Consider the following 20,470-nt stretch of genomic DNA (forward strand, 5'->3'; position numbering starts at 1 on the left):
AGCTTTTAATTCCAGAAAACACCTGACTTTGGTCTTCACTTCGAATGTCACTATTTTGACAAGCATGAGTCAGATGCAGAAAAATTATACTCTCCTTTAGACACAACAAATATTTGAGATACCTTCCAAGTTACATAAGAAAACACATTGGGATAAACTCCCAGGCTCACTGTACTGATGGATGTGTGTGTTACAGGTGAGGGAGTCTGCCTCCTGTCCTCAGGAAATCCTTTGTTTAACATCAAGTGTTTTTGGTCTCATGTATAGACCTGGACACACACACACACACACACACACACACACACACACACACACACACACACACACACACACACACACACACACACACACACACACACACACACACACACACACACACACCCTGAACTATTTGATTAGTTTTTTCCAAGTCAAATGGGTAAAGGGTGGATCTGGCTGACTGGATCTGGCTGCTTCAAGCCCACATCTCAGGAGATCCATTAATCGGAACCACAGGAAACTGACAAGACAGAAAGCTAAAAGTCCCGGTCATTTGTCAGCTCTGAACAAAACTGTGACGCAAAAATTAGTTGAGTCATGTTCCAAAATCAAGAGAAGAATGGAACGCATGATGAGCATTTAATTGTGTGCCACATTTTTAAGTTCAGTTATTTTAATAATTTAAAAGTACATATTGTTTATTATTATGTACAAACCATTAATATTGTATGACTTTATTTAAATCTTCAAACTTTTCTATTTGCCTCTGCATTTTATTGACTTACATTTAAGTCAATATTATTCACATTAATCAAATATATTTTTTTACTCAGGTTTATTTAGTTTTTATTCCATTTTAGCTTATTTTAGCTACGCTGGCTGCATGGCTCTATGGATGACACTGTTGGTCAGTTGTTTCACCACTGTGGTCCAGACTGAAATATCTCAACAACTATTAAATGGATTCGTAAGTCTTGTACAGACATTCATGTTCTCCGGAGGATAATTCCTGCTGACTTTGTAGATCGCCTGGCTTTTCCCTCTAGCTACCATGAGATTGACATTTGTGGTTCTATGTGAAAAGCTTCAACAGCTATTGCATGTATTGCCATGGAATTTGGTACCGATGACTATGGTGCCCAGAAGATGACTGTTTCCGCTAGCGCCATCAGCAGTTCAGAGTTATTCACTCACCCAGTAAAATATCTTAACATATACTAAATGGATTTGCACAAAAAACCGGGGCTTAGACTCTTGAAATCTTATTTTTATATTATTATTATTTTTTTTTAAATTCTGTTTATCCTATGTATTGTGTTGCCTTGTACTGCTTTTTGTTTTTCTTTTGTATATTGTCTCGATGTCTTTTACTGTTTTATAGAAATAACTGTGAAGTGCTTTTTTTTATTGAATTGTCCTAAAGGTATAAACAAGAATATCTGGTCACGTTTGTAATCTGGTTTAAGAATTATTTGATTAGACTGTTCCAAATTTAAATCAATATTTTACCAAATTTTACATTTTTCAATTCGGAAAATCTTTTGTTGGCTCTTCTGTTTTGTATAACAAGAGCTTAACGCCATGCCAGTTGCTCTGTAAGGCTGTACTGCGTTACATGCTAACATGCTAATGTTTAGCAGGTATAATGCTTATCGTGTCATCCATCTTAATTTGGCATGTTAGCATGCTAACACTTACTAATAAGCAAAACAAAGTACAGCTGAGGAGGATGTGAATGTTGTTTGCTTTAAAGTATTTAGTTTTAAAAAGTATTGGCCAGTTCAAAATTTTGACCTGGTGCTAGCCAAGAAGTGGAGGGAACACTAAAGTGAAGTAATTTTATCCTTAAGGGACAATGAATGCCTGTGCAAAATTTCATGCCAATCCATCCAGTGTGGTGGACCAACCAACAGATCAACATCACTGTTCATGAAGCCATGCCTCTAGCATGGCTAAAAAAGGTTACATTTCTGAAAGTGAGGTTTAAAAAAAAAAAAAAAAAAATTATATTTTTGGCATCAATATAAAAAACTTAAGTATTGTATTGGCAGTTAATATCCAACTGATTTTCACAGTTGTGGTAAACATAGCAATCTAAAGGATATTACACACAGGCACTACTTCAAAGATGAACCAGGCCTCAAAATTTACTGCCTCTAATTTGTATGACAGCAAGTACCACTTTTAGCTTGAACTCCCCCTGTGTTGGCATTAATCAGGGAGAACATGAAAGAGGACAAAAAGGCTGACAGAGCAGTGCGGCAGAGAGGAAAGGGCCAGGTGGGAGAGACGGAGCGGAGGGAGACAGAAAGGCAGGGAGATGGGCAGTTATGCTGGTGTGAAGCAGGGCGAATGTCGTCAGAGAATGGGAGGCAAGAAATCAACTGGGGAAGAAGGGTGAGGAGTTCAACAAGGAAACATAAATATTTGATCAAGGCCAGATTGACAAGTGAACAAAGGGCACAGAGAGCATTGCCTCCAAAAGCAAACCTTTCCCACAGAGCAGAGAGGGGACCTGGGTCACTCTGACTTTCTCAACATACTGTATGTCCCTTGTGTTATGCTTTAAAAATTTAGTTAACAATGAAATAAATCAGAGCTTACACAAAATTGTAACTCATGTGATGACGGCTACTGTGTAGAAAGAAATCAGAACTTACCAATTCAATATTTGCAAGAATGAGTGACATTTTATCTTAAGGAAAAAAAACTCACATTTCTGACTTACATTTGTCTTGTGGCCAGAAATACAATGCTATTATTGTAACCTGTCTGTTGGATGTGTAAATAGGCAACTAAACATAAAACCTATAAAATGATAACATGTTAAAGTTTCAAGCCCCAGTTTTGTCCATGAGATAAATTTTATTTTGTTGCAAAAACACACATTATCCCATTAATTTAACATCCCACATCAAATTAGTGTGGAACAACTGTCCAAATTTTAAATAGTAAAAATATAACATACAACAACAATACAACAAAAATCAAATTTAAACTCATTTCTCATCAAAACTATGCAAAGATTTTAAGTTATCGCAACAAGTTTCAGGTGTCACTGCGTGAACAGACCACATGTGGAAACAAACAAACAAACACACACACACACACACACAAAATGGGCCACAGCTGAAATGATACCCGCTCCCAAAAACAAATTCTTCATTGTCCTGCAGTACAAGTAAACATCCAAACTATGACCTTGCAGATGCTCCAGCTGGTTTTATTTTAAATGATCTTATGTTGCGACCCAAGGGCCCAACATTCATCTATCAAAGGTTTTCAAAATCTATTTTTAAATTACGACTCAAGACTTGCCAAACACTTGTACAGCATATGAGGCCTCTGAGGAACCTGTCATCACGCTAAAATCTTTGCAGCCTGTTAAAAAGGATCAGCAGAAAACAAACACGTTTGTGTCTTGGGAGCAAAGGCATTCTGCAGCCAAGAACATGAATTTTATTCTTTTTGCTCTGGCTGTGCCTAGAAGCCTTTTAGCACAATGCCAAGGCTGTGCCCTATTGTCCCGTTTTCTTTACTGATACTCTGGGACGGCAGAAGAGCACAGCTTTCCTCTCTGAGCAGGCTATTATCACATGTATTTCATGTTTACACTCCTACTCATCGGATTATTTTCCAATGCAAAAGTCTTTGAAGATGATATCCAGGATCTCCTCTGCCCCAACCCGTCCAGTGATCCGGCCCAGGCTGGTGAGAGCCAACCGGACACCCTCGGCTGCGAGAGCGAGGTCGGTGTCGCGGTACTGCTGGTACTGAGCCAGGGCTGCCACGCACTGCTGCAGGTGGGCCCTGTGGCGGGCCTGGGTCAGGGTGGGGGCACCACACAGAGGGTCGCCACACCTAGAGAGGAAGTTAAGAGAACAAAATGAACCAGAACAATAAAATTCACATTATTTTATGCTTTATTTCGTGTTTTGGGTTTAGAAAGGGTGAAAACCAGACCCCCCCCACACACACAAACAAAAAAATTCATTTAAAAAAAAAAAAAAAAAAAAAAAAAAAAAATTGGATTTATAAAAAAATCCATTTGCAGCACAAACAGTCTGCATTTTTTTTTTTTGATCTATTTGAAGCCCCTTAGAGTAGGATTTGAATATTTCTGACTTTAGTGACTGCTAGTAGTAGTAGTATCAGAAAAGACACTGCGGCAGAAAGCAATGCACACTGCAACTGATTCGATTTAAACCAGTCAACTTCACAAAACTGGCTATTCTTTGGTATTAATCAGCTGCAGTCCAGCCAAAAATATAATGATTTGGATATAAAGTTTTCTGTACTTTAGATAATATGTCACGTCATGTTTTATAGTTTTAATGCAAAAAATTTCATTGCGATAATTCACTTACCCAGAGCACTTTTTAGGTTGGCATATAGATACTTCTGGAAGCCTGTCATAACCAATGGCTGGTTAATATTAATCCATGCTGACATTCTTTTTATTTCATATAAATGCATCCCAGGTCCCGCAGAAGAAATCAGTCTTTCTGATGGAACTTTTGAATGAACCATGTAGTCTTAGCCCCGGGACAACAGAAATTATTCTTGATAAATTATTGCTACTTACAGAGTTTTGACACTGCTGTGCAGCACTTTGAGGAAGTCCTGCAGTCCTTCATTTGTGTGACAGGAGATCAGACAGACAGGAGGAAGTCCAGAGACCTGTCTCAGCTCCCTTTCCAGCTTCTGCCTCTGATCTTCAAGCAGCAGGTCGGTCTTATTAAGCACCAGGAGACACCTGTCTGCAGGTAAAGCTATCAAAAATTGAAAAAAAAAAAGAAAAAAAAAAGTAAATTTTAAATGAGTATACTTGATACAGATGCAAAATGTTGAAGGCAAATTATTAATGTCCCACAGTACAAAATCACCGAAGTATTTTCTGCAGGGGTTTCAAACTGTTTTTAATCAACAACAATGACTCAACTGGTTTCTACTTGATGAGTCACTGGTTTCTACTTGATTATTCTTAAGGACTTCAAACTCGCTTTCCGGCCTATACTCTCGGACCTGCATTACCCTACCACCCAACCATTTAATGATGCAAGATGGGGCTGTTCTTGTTTTTCTGCTGCCACAACACGCTGCATTCTGGAGCCTTTTTTTTTAAAAGTGCCTTCAAGTCTCTTTGGAAGTCTCATTGAAAGTCCAATAGAAGCAGAAGCAGAAGATGCCTACGTAAGATACCTGTCTCGGGCTGCTCCTGGGTGGCCAGCACACTTCTCAAGTTCCCCTGAAGGACGGCTGCAGCCTGCTGAGCATCAATGGGGAGGTGAGCACAGTCTACAACCACCAGAGTCAGATCTGCCTGCTCCACCCTGGAAAAAAGAACGCAGTCACAGATGCACATTTCGACCGTGAATTGATTATATTATGAAAACAGTGTTTTGTCAAGAATGTTGTACTTTTTAAAATCTTTAACTCACACACTGTAGAAACATTGGCTCAGATTCCAGGCCAGGAGATTACTGTACTGAAATACTGGAGTAATGAAATCATACTGATATGATATGAGACTAGATAATATCCTAAATTTTGATTGTCATATATGATACACCTGCTGTCTTGTATAATAGGTTGCAATATAGTTAAAAGGTAGTTTTCTAAATGGATTCAACTGGGTAAAATAAATACTTCTACCTTCTTAGCCGGCATATCTACATTACTTATATATATATATTTTTTTTTAAATCAGAGACCATATTCAGTTTTAGGACCATGGAAAAGAGGTCAGTGGCTGTCAGAGACCCCATTTAGATTTTATATTGATTTTCTACTTCTTAACCTGGAAAAATTATTACAATACATAGGTCATGTGGAAGAGTCCTGAGAAATTCAGTGTTACACTACAAAATAGGTTTCCCAGCAACTGCAACAGGTTGTACACAAGTGAGCTATCTAAGAGCAGAGGTTTGGCTCCCTGATGTCTTCCACAAACACTATCAATAATGGGTTTAATGGGTTTCATATCTTTAATCAATTGAATAAATGGTATTCACATTAAATACTCTGTGCACTCCTGCACCTCCGTCTCACTGTGAGGTAGCAGCAGCAGTGACAGCAGCAGCGGATGCTTGTACTTACCATATCCTTCCTGTAGTGACCCAGGTCACAAGCCTCTGACCTGCTCTCTGCACAAAAAATTTCCCTCTAAAACACAAACTGCCCACCCTTCCTATACACTTAACTTAAACAAACAGTAAAGGAATTACAGAATATTTGCACTGAAAATGGTATTTTTGTAAATAGTTTTTCATCTTTTTTCTGCTGTTGTATTTATGTAATTTTCTACAAAGATAGGAAAACTTTCACTAGTAAATCAATTAATAATCAGTGTGGGGGTTTGTTTTTAGGCTCATCCTTTGTCCTTCTGCTCTCTAACTCCAAAATCATGTGATAAAACATGTCACTGCACATGTACAAGTCAAGAGTCAAAACACCGCAAATTTCCCTGTTTTTACTCAAACTTAAGTAGTTCAAATCTAGTGAATAATCTTAAATGGTACAAAGGTAAGTGATAAACTTCCCAAACGTAAAATGAAATGTTTGGATCAAAAACTGAAAAATAATGTAAATTTCATAGAAAACCGGCCTTTTTTCTGGAGGAATAAGAAACTGGTTCATTTACAGCTTTCTTGCAGCAATGGAAAGAAAATGAGGCCTTGAATGTTAATGCAAAGAATTCAAAAAGGTTCCCCAATTTTTATTGTTTACTTACAAAAGCTCTGTCTGTGCAAATGCAGTGTTGGAACAAACTGTGTTACTACACCCTCTGATGCATTATCAGGACAATACTGTACTGCAGGAAGTAGTACTGTATATTGCTATCAAAATGGTGAGAAATAGGCAAGTAACAAAGGAAGACGGACTGGATGGTCAGGGGTTCATCCTGCAGCAAGATAACGAGGCCAAACATTAGAGGAAAAGAACTAGATGGTAGCTTCACATGATGGAAGACCAGCACAGTCTCCAGACTTAAACCCAATGGAGCTGGTTTGGGTTTAACTGGACGGAAGGTGAAAGCAAAGCAACCTGCTAAGTGCAACACATTTGTGGGAACTTCTGCAACACTGTTGGAATGAAATTTCTGAACAATATTTGATTACCATTGTATTAAGAACGCCACGAGTGTGTTCAGCTGCTGAATGAGTCAAAAATTTTGATTGAATTTAGTTCAAAAAGAAGATTTTTTTTTGGTCTTGTTTTTAAAATCTCCAATTGTTTATTCGTTTTATGCTTCAATTTCGGAAACACGGAGACATTCAATTATGTACATTTAAATAACAGCTGGAAAAACTGAGGTGATCTAAAACTTTTGACCCGTAGTGTATGTGTATCAAAGTTGATTCAATAGTGTGTATGAGCCAGTGTGTCCATTCCTCTGCTTGTGTGTTGGGCTGTTTGTATATGATAAACGGGGATGAGTGCTACCAAGTTTTGTTATTCTTCCCTGGTTTAAACAGTGGAAACAGCTGTTATAGTGAATGGCCATATATGTCCATTCTCTACATCACACATGAAGAACCTCTTAATGGTAAAAATTCTACAACGAGGAAAAGTGGCTCTTCATTACGCAATCTCCTGAATGTGTTTGTCCCATGTATTTATAACTGTGGCTGAGCAATAATATAAACTCTGGAGGTTAGACAGACATGACAAAAATATACCACTATGAACAGGGGAAAAGGAATGACTTATTTCTTCCTTTCTTTGTTTTCAATGACATATTCCATTGGTCCCCAGGTTAATTTGTTCTGTGTTATATTATACACATGCAAACAGTTGCTGAAGCAGCAAAGCAGTACTCTACATGTACTATTGTTCTGCACTGCTATACTTTATCCTGAAGTCAAACATGCAAAGTATTGCATTCATTTCTTGGGATTGTTGGTCTGCTTCTTCTAAATTTGGAAAGAAATGATTTGCTTCTTCTCCCTACCTTTCACGAGCTCGGCGGACCCCCTCTCTCTCCACCAGGTCTGGGCTGTCTCTGAGGCCTGCTGTGTCACTTAAGAGGACAGGGAAGCCACCGATGTCCAGTGCCGTCTCCACTACGTCCCTGGTGGTCCCAGCAATGGGGGACACAATGGCAGCAGGTCTCTGGCCTGGATTTGAAAAGGTTAAAAAGTAATATTCTGTTTGTTTTTTTTGTCATCGTCAACAAATCCAATGAAAAAGCCCAAATCAACCATCTATTAGTCAATCTCTCAAAACTCTCTGACTTCCCCAACCAGTGTGTGGTGGTCAGACCCAAGGCCGTTTTGTCCTACTGAAGAAGTAAATATATACAGTTCAAATATAACTTCATTTTGAAAAGGGATAAATAATAAAACAGTTGGGCACTGTTGTTTTTTGCAAATATTAGTAGAATAGGACTTTTTTGGCCAATAATACATATTTTGTGCGTATTCCCGGCAGTAGGACGTTGTGGGTTGAAAACAACAGTGTCGATGTTAATCAAAATGAAGGAACATGTCACCCGCTGCAGCGGTGTGGCTCACTGATGTGGTTTTAATAGTTTCTGAACAACAATGGATATCTTTGACACAGAGAAATAAGCTATGTTTGGCACTGGCGTTAGGATCAATTCACTGTTAGTTTTGGTCTTTTTATGGGATTTGCTGACAATAACAAAAATATAGAATATCAAGAGAGTTATCCTTTATGACCAAAACAAAATTAAATATCAAAAGTATGTAAGGGGTACTGATGGTGAACAACAAAAAGCTGTAGAATTATTCCTTCTAAAAAAAAGTCATTCGTTTCTGTTTATATTGATCCCATGGAGTTCTATTTGTTCAAAGAATTTTCAAAATCTCAAAACAGGAAAAAATCTCACCAAACCTGATCAGATTCTTTTTCTTTTCTTGATTTTAATACGTAAGACTCACTTTGATGACTGTTTTGTGTTGCGTATGTTTTACAAAAGCACCATTTATCTTTATTATTTATTTTTTAACAGACTCAGCTGCAAGTCTGCCAACTTCTGTTGTAAACAATGGAATTTGCTGGATAAACTATGTAATGATGACATTATTTGTAAATTGCTTCAAACTAATTTTTTCTTCATGTTGTCATTTTTATGCAAATTAATGGATAGGGAAGGATTTTTCTGTGATAACTGAAGAACATAACATCTCTAACACATAAGCTGCACTCTACCTAACTGTCTAATATAGAAATCTCTATACATACTAAAGTTCTGCACTGTCCAGACACAAGAGGTGATATTTTCAGTCGTCCTTTCTTTATTCTTTATTTAGGAAATTCATGGGTTGACCTTTGAAATGAATCCCACGTCAAGTAACACCGACAGCTTATTATTACTTGTCTGTGCTGTCTGGCCACAGGGAAGACTAATCAGAACAGGAAAAGATAACAGGATTTTATGCTAAATTTGATAAATACCCCTATTATTCTGATAGGAAGCTGTGAGGAGCCATGCCTCCACTCTGTGGCCATGCCTCCTCGCTGGATAGTTTATATAATGTGATTATTAATGATTTCAGGATACAGTATCATAAACAAACCTAACCCTACACCATAAATAACAAGAGTTTCATTAGGTTGACACCAAATCACACTAGAAACGTGAGTAGAAGTGATTTAGAATAAGATAATTTAAACGCTACAACATTATATATCGAAAATAATGAGTGTTTGCTTCTATATTTATATACATATGACATACTAACTGCTCATTACTACATTCTCAGTTATTTTTTTTTCAGACTGTGACTCCAATGCCATCTGGAGCATGGTAGGAGTCAAAATCAGAAGCAATGACATCTTCATCAGGAAAAGTCAAAATATTATAATCCGTGTGTGCCAAGAGCAGGTGTCCAACAAATTGGATAATGTCTTTGACCTTCCTGTCTTTTACATGAAAGTGCTTTTCCTCTAATTGTAACATTTAGGTAAATACAACACCTTGGAAGCCGCAGTTCCAGAAACAATCTTACCACACGATCCATTAGAAGCTCAGCAGCTGGATTTTTACACCATACATCACAAAAGTCCTAAGAAAAATGGAAATTTCCGTGTTTCATTCCATGAGAACTGGACAAACTCCATCTGCTGAGGAAGATTGTGTGATTTGACTCAAACGCACTAGAACAGCTACTAATGGACAATGATGGTAGATTGTTTTGTTAAAAACTTTTGCTAGATTCTACAGGTCTTTTGCTAGATTCTGGGAAAAAAGGAATGACTTATGTGGAAAATTTAAAAAATCAGACAATCTTTCACAATTTGAAACTGAACCTTATCTACTTAAACACTGTCATATTTCAAAGACTGCTGCTTGTTTCTAGATTTGCCCCCCCTTCTTGTCAACCACACATATTTCTCTCACATTGTGTGCATGGAGCACTGTATGTGCATTGAAATGAATCATGCGCATTTCAAAAAATGTTATGATTCTATGCTGTTTATGGTATGACAGATGTTGCTTTCTTCCCCTTCCAAACCATGGCTGACAGGGGGATGATTCAACAGTAAGGTCTGTATCTACCAGTCATATTTTAATATTAATCCCTTCACAGTGTGTGTGTGTGTGTGTGTGTGTGTGTATGTGCCGGTTTCCTAGGTTCTCTTACAGAGTGTGTTAAGTAGGCTACTTTTCCCTGCATTAGTAGCTCCTGCGATGACCACCTGAACCCCGCTGCGAAGCCGCTCGCCCTTCCTCTCATCCTTTAGGTGTTGCTCCATCTCTGCTTGTAAATTGCACACGGATCTGTCTACTGTGAGGGGTGAGAGGGAGATAAAGACAGAGGAGGGAACGGGACATGAAAAAGGTTTTGTGTTCAACTTCATTAAATGGCCCTGTAAAAGGAGTTTCAGCCTTATGAAGGAAAAAGGCATGTCCTCCAGTATTTGACGCCCTTAGTCTGGATGAAGAATGGGTCATGGACCTGTCTCTTTGCGCATATGACTGAAGCGTAAAAATGCTTTTGACAACACAACGTGTCAGGAGTCAATTTTTCTTAAATTTAATAAATTTGACTTCTTAAAGATCCTGACTGTGTTAAGCACATTAAATGGATTAAATGTGGAATGACTTGAGATAAAACTTAAGAACAGTTTCAATATAACATAAAACATGTAATTTGCTGTATCTTTGCAGGTGTCAAGAGAAAGTATGTTTTCCAGATTTCCTATTTTTGGACAGTAGTCTATTATTAATTTGCCTCTCGGAGGCGTGAGCCAACATTCCGTGCCACCAAAACAAACACTAGTTCCCGGGCTTTATTGTGTCGAAACTTCACAACATGTGAAGCTTTCTGAAGAGCCATGCCAGTGCCAGACAGCAGGCGACAGACTCAGGGGGGACATCACTCGTGCGCACACACACGCATGCACACTTACACACTCAACCTCACTTACACTGTGAGCATGAGAAACCGGAGCATACAGAGAACAGTTGGGCTATAGATGGTACTGCTGACAGCGCTATTCCTGTGAGTGACATGGTAAGTTGCCTTTGAAGGCAAGACGAATGCCTCTACTGTCCCCCTGGCCTTCTATTCACACTTCCTAAAGGAAATTGCCTTTTGAGCAGTCTGATGTCTATGGCTTCTCCCCACTGTGCAGCAAACTCACATGATGGCAGTTGAAGATCCAAACAGGAAAGCAGACGGACTCCTCTTTCTTTAGAGAGAAATAGAGCCCTCAGACCCCCACGTCTCCCGCTAAAGCCCCAGGGATGACTGTCCTGTTATTTTTCTCCAGCACACAGGCCAAAGTGCATACATACCTTGGTTTAAGACCCCATCCTCAATGAGCTCATCCTCGCTGAAGTCGATGAATGCCTCGACATGAGCCAGACACTGTGAGACATGCAAAACAGTGAGGAGAGATGAGAAGAGGGTGAAATCCATGTGCACACAACTTCACACGGTGGACGCCCACCTGTAAGCATCTAAAAATCAAATTTTAAGCTAATTATTTTCTATTTTCTACTGTAAAGTTTATTTGTGTGTTGAAATGTTGAAAGGGAAACAGCACTGAAAATGTAATTGGCAGTGAACAGGAAACTAATGTGCAGTATATCTTGCTAGTGCTGCAGCTGCTAACACGGATACATTATTGTGCCGCTGGTAATATTTAAATATAGGCAAACTAATTTGTTTAACATTCAAAAACATAAACCAGTCAACCTCTAATATAAAAGTCCTTAATTATCCAAAGAAAAAAAAAAATCCCTTAATATCCCTAAACTATACTACTCACTACACCCGCACTTCTAGCCAGAACACAGTTTGAGAAAAGGTCTTCACATTTTTAAACTTTTTCTCATTGCATGAACTGTAGGATGTTTCATTTGTGTGGTATAGTTTTACAAGTACTTTGGGTTAGAGCTTATCATCTGATCTGTCAATTTTTTTTTTCAATTAATCAACTGATTATCTCGTATATAAAATGTCAGAAAACATCTAAAAAATTTCAATCGTAATTTCTTCGAGCCCAAGGTGAGATTGTCAGCTAACTTTTCTGTATTTTTTTTTAATATAATTCTATACTTATTTTATATGTGCAATTATTGAACACTAATATTTGAAAACAGTGTGGCTTTCATATAAGTCATTACAGTTTTCTACCACACCCTCACACATAAAATGAGGTCCAAAAGTCTAAGGCCACTTTCCTATTCGAGTGAATGGGAAAGTGATCTCAGACTCCGTGACACCACTGTGCTTTTATATTTCCTTCCTATGTTTTATATTTATGATTGTGAAACAAACAAATGAATAAAAATAAAATTGTCAAGTTACTAATTTTTTCCAACCAACAGTCCAAAATGCAAAGATTTTCACTTCACAATGATATAAATGAGAGAAGAGCGGCAAATAATTGTACTTGTGAAGCTCAAACAAGCACATATATGGTTTTTAGCCTTGATAACTGACTGATGATTACTCTTATCAAAATTGTCGATGACTGATTTTGTGTCACGAGGTATTTCTCACACTGGCTGAAGTTCATGTGTTCTGTTATTCAATAGGAATACTAATTTACACTTCAGGCTTTCAGACCTTGTTTTATTCTGTTTAATTTATTCAGTGTATGTATCTGGCGTATATTAACATTAGATAATGAAATTCAAAAGGCTTCCTTTGGTCTTTTTCCGTGACAAATCTTAAATCATGTAAATTCAAATGGTCTACTACTTTCCATCATGCCACATTTTTGAAATTCATTTGAATCTAGAGTACAGCCCATTAGTGTATGAACCATAGCACTGATCAGTATCTTGATTGACAATCCAGAACATAAACACAATAGTAGCATAGCTGCACAAAAACAGGAAGAGGCAGATTCCCATACTTTAATCCTTTCACAAAAGTGGGAAGCCAACAGTTAAAAAAGCAGCATTGTTTGCATGTAAGACCCATAGCATCATACAGATGGTATACTTCTCATTAACTGGATTCCCAGAAATCTGAATACAAAATAAAGGCACATTCAAATTGCTTCCACAGAATGTCTTTAGAAAGCTGCTGAGAAGTATCCTAACAGAGTTTCTCAAGGGAGAACACCTGGATTGGTTGGTCTGATCCACTGCCAAAGTGGTATTCACATTTTCTCCAAAACAGTTCACAGTAGAGGAGGGTTTGGCTCGAATCCACTGAGTTCATATGCCGTCACTGACCTGCTGGTTTGCACCGCCTCAACAAGATGTGAAAGGGAAACTCAACCTCTGTCAGGATTAGTTGTAAATAAGAGGGACCTAAGGTTACATATGCCACCATATCAGGTTATGCAGAAAGTTAACACAAAATACAGACAAGGCTTTGAGTTGCTGTAAAGTGAAAAAAACTGTTAAGTTCAAATGCAAGAAGTTTCTGAACTTTTTGAACAGTTGGCTAAAGTATCAAGTGGTGCAGGACAACCATGTGTCCTGGTCATTAAAATAGTATGACACAGTACAAACTCGATGGAGCATTCAACAACAGCAAGGTCACAAACGCCTAAATGTGAAATTTACAGTCGCGCTGATTCTTCCTCCACTCTAATTTAAAGTCAAGGCTGACTAAACTTTCTAACACCTATTTATATGTCCAGTATACAGGAAACTGTATAGATAAGAAAAGCAGTACTTGAGTGCCTGGCTGGTATGATTAATAATGCAAAGCAGGATGCTCAGTGATGGAAAAATCATTAAAATGGTTGTCGCTCGAGGGAAGGTGGAACAGCGGCACGTTACAGCACGGAAGATGCTTTTCAAAACTTCTTGCTCTTTGAAAGTCAAAAATAGAGATGCGAGTTTGATTGCTAGCTCATCTCCTCAGGAAAGTCCAAATTAACATCTCAACAAAGTCTCTCAGCAGCAGTGACTCAGTTATGATGCAAAGACAGCAAATAATTACACAGAACACTTGTTTGTATTGACAGAACTTTTCTAAACAGATCCACATTGCTGGCCAGAGGTCATCGACCTGATCCCCTCAGCCACCTCAATCCTCACATAATAACAGCAACAGCTGACGGACTTTCAGAGCAAATTAAGTAAATTTGTACTTTCAGTGGTACTAGTAGGGAACTAACATTATAGTTGTAGAAAAACTCTCTTTTATCCCCTTGAAAACATTAACTATACCTTAAGGTTTAGCGGAAGGGATGTAAAAAATGCTTACTTAATTATATAATCAATTACATTTTAGTGTTAAAACCGCTGTAGTTAGTTACTCTACACAGGTGACAAATTAAAAGAAAACGCTACATAAAGTGTCTTAGTAAGGTGTTGGGCCACCATGACCTGCCAGAACAGCTTCAGTGCACCTTGGCATTGATTCTACAAGTCTCTGGATCTCTACTGGAGGGATGGACACCATTCTTCCAAAAGATATTCCCTCATTTTGTGTTTTGATGATGGTGGTGGAGAGCACTGTCTAACACGTCAGTCCAAAATCTCCCATAGGTGTTCAATTGTGTCGAGATCTGCTGACTGCAAAGGCCGTAGCATATAATTCACATCATTTTCATTCTCATCAAATTCAAAGTCATTCATTGAACCCTTGTGCCCTGTGTGGAGGCATCTGAATTTCCCATGTTTCTCCACTCATTTATTCAGGTATGTCCTTTAATTTGCCCCCTGTCTGTACTTACTAATAGTGGTAGCCGTAGTAATAGCATCCCATTCTATATTATACACAAAAAAATACCACCCAGTCTAAAGTGTTAGGTGGGTTGACTAAAGTAATGTACTGTCATAAAAATTATATTTGTATCTAATAAAAATCCTCCACTGATGAATTATCAGTACATTAGCCGTGTGTCATCTTAATTCCAGGATGGGTTTCCCTTTGTAGAGTGAAATTACAGCCAATTTACTTCTTTTTTCCTTCTGACTATTTTTTTTACCATATGTTTTTTGATTTAGTTTTATTTCTTTCTTCCTTTTTTTTTTTTACACTGTATATCAGTTTCTTTAGGCAGTGCTAAATAGGATGTGAGATAGACATCTACATGTACCATACACATGAATATTTTGATTCTCAGTATTGAACAGAAAGCACATGCACTACACGTGCTACAGTAACATGAAAACAGGAAGCCTTAGATTCTCATGAATTAATCCAGCAGCTGCAGAGATAAAAAAAAAAAGAAGAAAACAGAAAGCATTGTTCGGGTGTGAAACCACTGAGGTCTGACTTACAGCACAATGCAGACACGTTCTTTCTAGACACTGTTTTTGGAGAAATGCCAGACATGAACATGGACAAAGTCTCTCCAGAGAGAGCTTCAGGATTTTGGTTTGTTTCTGCTGTCAAGCTAACTCAGAATTGGACAGAACATTGTTTTTCAATAGGAATTTCTAAAGGCCCCCTGTTCACCTGTCAGTTCAAAGACAAGGCATGGCTGGGTTTGAGTCACTACGTGATCCAAAAGTGGTCCAGTTCGAGTCACGTTGAAGACCAGAGCTAGTCAAGTGTGATTACAGGTCAAGACCAGAAAGCAAGCAGATTTTCTGAGAAACAGATGTACAATCTTCAAACATTCAACTGATCCCTGTGTTGGAGCTAACTAATCAATGTGTCATTGGGCCATTAAACACAGAGGTTTCTAGAGTACATATGAAATTACTTCATTGTTTGTATTGTATTAAAATATATTATTTGTATTGTATGTAATAGGCATAAAAAACCATCTTAGATTTCATAGCATCAGACACCAGTATTTTCAAATGTATGAAAAAAACTGGAGATCTGGTACAAGAAACTCAAATAATAAAATATCCCTTCTTGCAACACATTCTACACCTTCACCCTCAGAGCTCAAGTCCAGATTAAAAGATATGTCTGCATGACTACCTGCCTATCATGTATGGAAAAAAACATGTATGAAAAACTCACCAGTCTCTGTACAACCAGTTCACCTACCCGTTTCAGTTTGTGGCTCCAGTCCTGATAGAGGCGTCCCAGTTCTCCTGACATCTGCCTGAGAGCCTGTCTCCTCTGGGCCTCTGTCTCAGCGTGGATCAGATCCCCGAGTCCTTCCACCTTCAAGCAGCATCATAATAGTTAATATTCCAATACAAGAGAAGAATCTATCATGAATTATTACAGTGACATATCTATATTCGTTATCTGTTTATTGCAATAACATTTTAATTTTGACTAACTGTATGTGTCCAACATTTTGTGTTATCAACAGAAGTGATTACATGGTTTTATAAAGTTTTCTATTCTTTATTACTTGGGAAGCATTTTTGCTCCCTTGATGGAATTTTAAGAGGTGTTTTGATCATTTTTGGGTTTTATTGAACTATAAAAACACATTTGCCTATTGATAAATAAAAACGTACATTTACTGTCTACGGCTAAAATTTACTCTGAATCATGATCCAGTGTTATATACTGTACACAGAATATCCACAACAGCCATTTATTAATGCATAAGGCTGCATACTTGGCTGCTTTTTAAAAAAATACCCCATTTACAAGGGCCCAGTTGCTGCTTCATGCATAAATGTTTGACAGCTCAATGAAGGAAATGTGCAAAGGGCAAAAGATGTAGAAGGGAAAAATTTCCACTGTTGACATTTCATGAACTTGAAATCCCAGAGCATTTCCGACCCTGGTTATTCCACATTTACCCTGTGAATTTACTCTGAAAAGCTCCTGATACACAAATCTGCACAGATATGTCTGTGTGTTTTTACATGTTCTTCTTGACCTACCTCTGTTAAACCCAGTTTCCCTGCTTGAAAAGCCCTCCGCGTGAACTCTCCAGCCTCAGCAGGCCTCATGCCAGGCACACTTCCTGAGAAACACACACACACAGCATACAAACAAGATAAAAATGTACAAGGCACGAGGAGGGCATGCATCATGTACACAAAGCACACACACACACACACACACAAACAGAGGAGGATCAAACACAGGGTCAGTGTGTCAGTCAGGGTTCAATTGGAATGAAAACAGGCGCAACTATGCAGGTTAACAAGGCTACGTTTTCATCTTTTTCTCAACCATTTTTCAGGCCTCATTAGGAGGAGACAATGGTAAGCACAAGACCATTTGACAAATGAAGGTCATGATCTGTTTACTAGAGCAAAATATTCTATTTTACATTCTGCTGGCTGGTTATCATTTCACCATCATTGTCAAAACTTTTTGTTTTAATTTTAAAAAATAAGAATTATTCAAAAATGTCTTGTACATCACTGTAATGTTTTATTATACAACTATTCCCAATTAGTGATAACCTTTTAATCACTGGTGACAAGGTTTCAATACCATTTCTAATTTATACAATACTGCCCTCTAGAAGGTCAGTGGGAGAACTGCAGTAAAAATCCTACTTGTCAATCACAGGAGGATTGCCACGCTTGCCAAGGCGCATCTTATAAGTACTGTAGAAAAAGGAATGCATGTGTCAGTTTTCTCTTTGAAGTCACAGTGATGGACAGTTACATGACTCGACTAGATACTGTGTTTAGAATATTTATGCAGGCTTAGAGCTTGGGAAGTCAAAGCTACGAAGACAAACATAACATAAACACCCTGCAAAGTAATGATGCATCAAACGAGACTGTAAGTTTGTGTATTATACTGCATTATGTCAAGTTGTATGACACTGTATCATACTCATATTGGCCTCTGGATGTTACCTAGAGCCTGTAAGACGGCAGTAATGACAGCAGGACCACCATGGATGTGGAACTCCACACTGTCCTCTCCTGTGAAACTGTGAGGAGCTAAAACAACAACAGAGAAATAACAGCACAGTCTGAATATTATTTAGTCATTTAAATACGTACCAGGAGCAAAATGTTTATGAATACCTTAATTAAACTTAGGTTACTACAAGTGGATGACACTGATGGAACTTCAGATATTCACAAGAGTCAATACTGTGATGAGATAAAATAGATCAGCTCTAGCTCGTAGGTTAGTGATTTCAAACGGCAGTGACAGAAAATTGCCTAAAACACTGGGAGATGGAACTTGATATTAATATTTAGCAATGGAGATGGTTTGGTTTTACTCAACAAGGTGCTCACACAGGGCTCTTTGCAAAATGATTTGTATTTCACACTTAAAGAAGCCTGCCACAGTTTAAGGTGAATTCATTCCCTCACTGCTGGACAGAGTTTCTGCATGTTATACACCATTAACTAATAATCAAGCATGTTTTATGTTGCTCTTACATTCGGGATAGTATAAAAATGAACTGCGACACTTGGAAAGTTGCTTGAGATAAGTTGTGTTTAACATTCATGGTTTCACTTAACAAATGATTATCTGATGCAAGACAAATTCTAATATGAGAATAATTTTTTTAAACACCTTATGCATCGTGTGTTTGTGCGTGTGTGTGTGTGTGGTCCAAGGGAACAGACCTGGGAACCAGAGGACAAGTCCACGGTCCAACACTTCTTTGGCTTGGGGGTCTGTGATGCTGCGTAACAGGGCAGTGCGTGGAGGAGGCAGGCTGCGTGTGAGTCCAGCCATATGCCTCAGTGCTGTAGCTGATGCTGGACCACTGACTCGTACCACAGCCACCCCACACCTGCCATGACCCGATGACAATGCAAAGATGGTCTCAGCGTCAGCCAGTCCAGCTGGGACTCCATCACAGGCGGACAGGAGTCTGCACTGTGGACTTCCTCTGATAGAGATAAGGAAATGATAAGACGTATTGTAACCTCTGATTATATGTTTTACTATTTAAGTCTCAGATATAGTCTACTAAGTTGTTTATTTTTTTGTCTATATAAGCATCCCATACATAGTATTATATAAAGACAAATCTGTATAGTATGGTGCCCCAAAACTGACAAAAGGTAGTAAAAGGTTAGCTGACAAGCAAAAATACAACCAAGTAAGTCAATAATTAATACTGATAAGAGAAACTGAGTGTATAAACAAATATAAAGCTTTATGCTTGCATGGGAAAAACTGAAAAAAATAAATAGATAATGGCACTGATAATAAGTAAGAATAAATTAGGTCTTAATATATTTTATCAGCTGACTGGTGGTAGAGAAAAATAAAGCTTTTTTTTTTTTTTTAACCGGGTGATTAAAGGTAACAGGAAAAGTATTTCTTTTTACACTCCAATTAAAATATTCTGCTAATTTATTGATGTAATCAGTTATATTTTCGATTTATCTGATCATCTTTTACTGCCCTCTGTTGGTTTTCACTCCTGTGTATATCTACAACAAGGAAAAGACGAAATATATGCCAGTAAACAGAAATTTAAGTTGAAATTTGGTAACAAACCTTATCTTAAGTGTGTGGACGGCAGCTCTCCATATCCCACGATGGATAAATGGAAGCATAATTAAAGTATGCTAATACCAAACGTTTCTCGTGTGGCTGCTTTTTGAGACTGACACTGCAAAACATACTCTGTCCTTGACAAAAATCATTATGTTAACCTTTGCCGCCGTAAGCCTATGTCGGGCTGACCCGTGAAGATAAAGTCAACTGGTAAAGCGAGACAATGAATTATCTGTGAATGCTTTTAATCTGCTGGAATTTACAAACTCGTGCCTCTACCGTTTACATTCACCCCGACGAGGCTGTTGCTCCCCCTGCTGATCGTGATTGGTTAACGTTTTCCACAACAGCGGCAGGTTCTGGAATCCCATTTGTCTACGACGCGTCAATCTGGACTAAGACCCGCCCACTGTGCGCAGTTAAATATAGTCCGTGTAGCTACTGTCGCCCTTCACTTACATCGCCGACTGCCCTACTCGTTAAACTTCACCTGCGCAGTATTTACCTAATGTAAATAGCTGTTTGATGGAATTTAACTTAACCTCTATAAAGGTTAATCAATTCTGCGAACAGGTGCATACATTACTGCATTATAAAGATTTGTATGGAGAGTTGCCTGAACAACTGTTATTTTTATGTTTTTTTTCTTTTTAGTTATCTGATTATCTTTTATAATCACCGTTAAATATACGTTTCATTTTCATTATAACTATTTTTATTGTCATTTATTTATTTACTTG

The 20,470-nt window shown here is 38.1% G+C and overlaps 1 protein-coding gene across 1 annotated transcript; it reads right to left on the reverse strand.

The window, feature by feature from the left end:
- Positions 1-2,829: 2,829 nt before the first annotated feature.
- On the reverse strand, positions 2,830-20,056 carry gtpbp3 (GTP binding protein 3, mitochondrial). The gene is made up of 11 exons (XM_040129680.1): positions 19,731-20,056; positions 18,845-19,113; positions 18,113-18,199; positions 17,177-17,259; positions 16,377-16,496; positions 11,750-11,822; positions 10,593-10,736; positions 7,934-8,099; positions 5,182-5,312; positions 4,565-4,751; positions 2,830-3,840 (listed from the first exon to the last, which is right to left on the reverse strand). The coding sequence occupies exons 1-11, from the start codon at positions 19,787-19,789 to the stop codon at positions 3,609-3,611; spliced, it is 1,551 nt and encodes a 516-aa protein (XP_039985614.1). The 5' UTR covers positions 19,790-20,056; the 3' UTR covers positions 2,830-3,608.
- Positions 20,057-20,470: the final 414 nt, after the last annotated feature.

The sequence above is a fragment of the Xiphias gladius genome, chromosome 6, assembly GCF_016859285.1.
Source record: "Xiphias gladius isolate SHS-SW01 ecotype Sanya breed wild chromosome 6, ASM1685928v1, whole genome shotgun sequence".
Lineage (NCBI taxonomy): Eukaryota > Metazoa > Chordata > Actinopteri > Istiophoriformes > Xiphiidae > Xiphias > Xiphias gladius.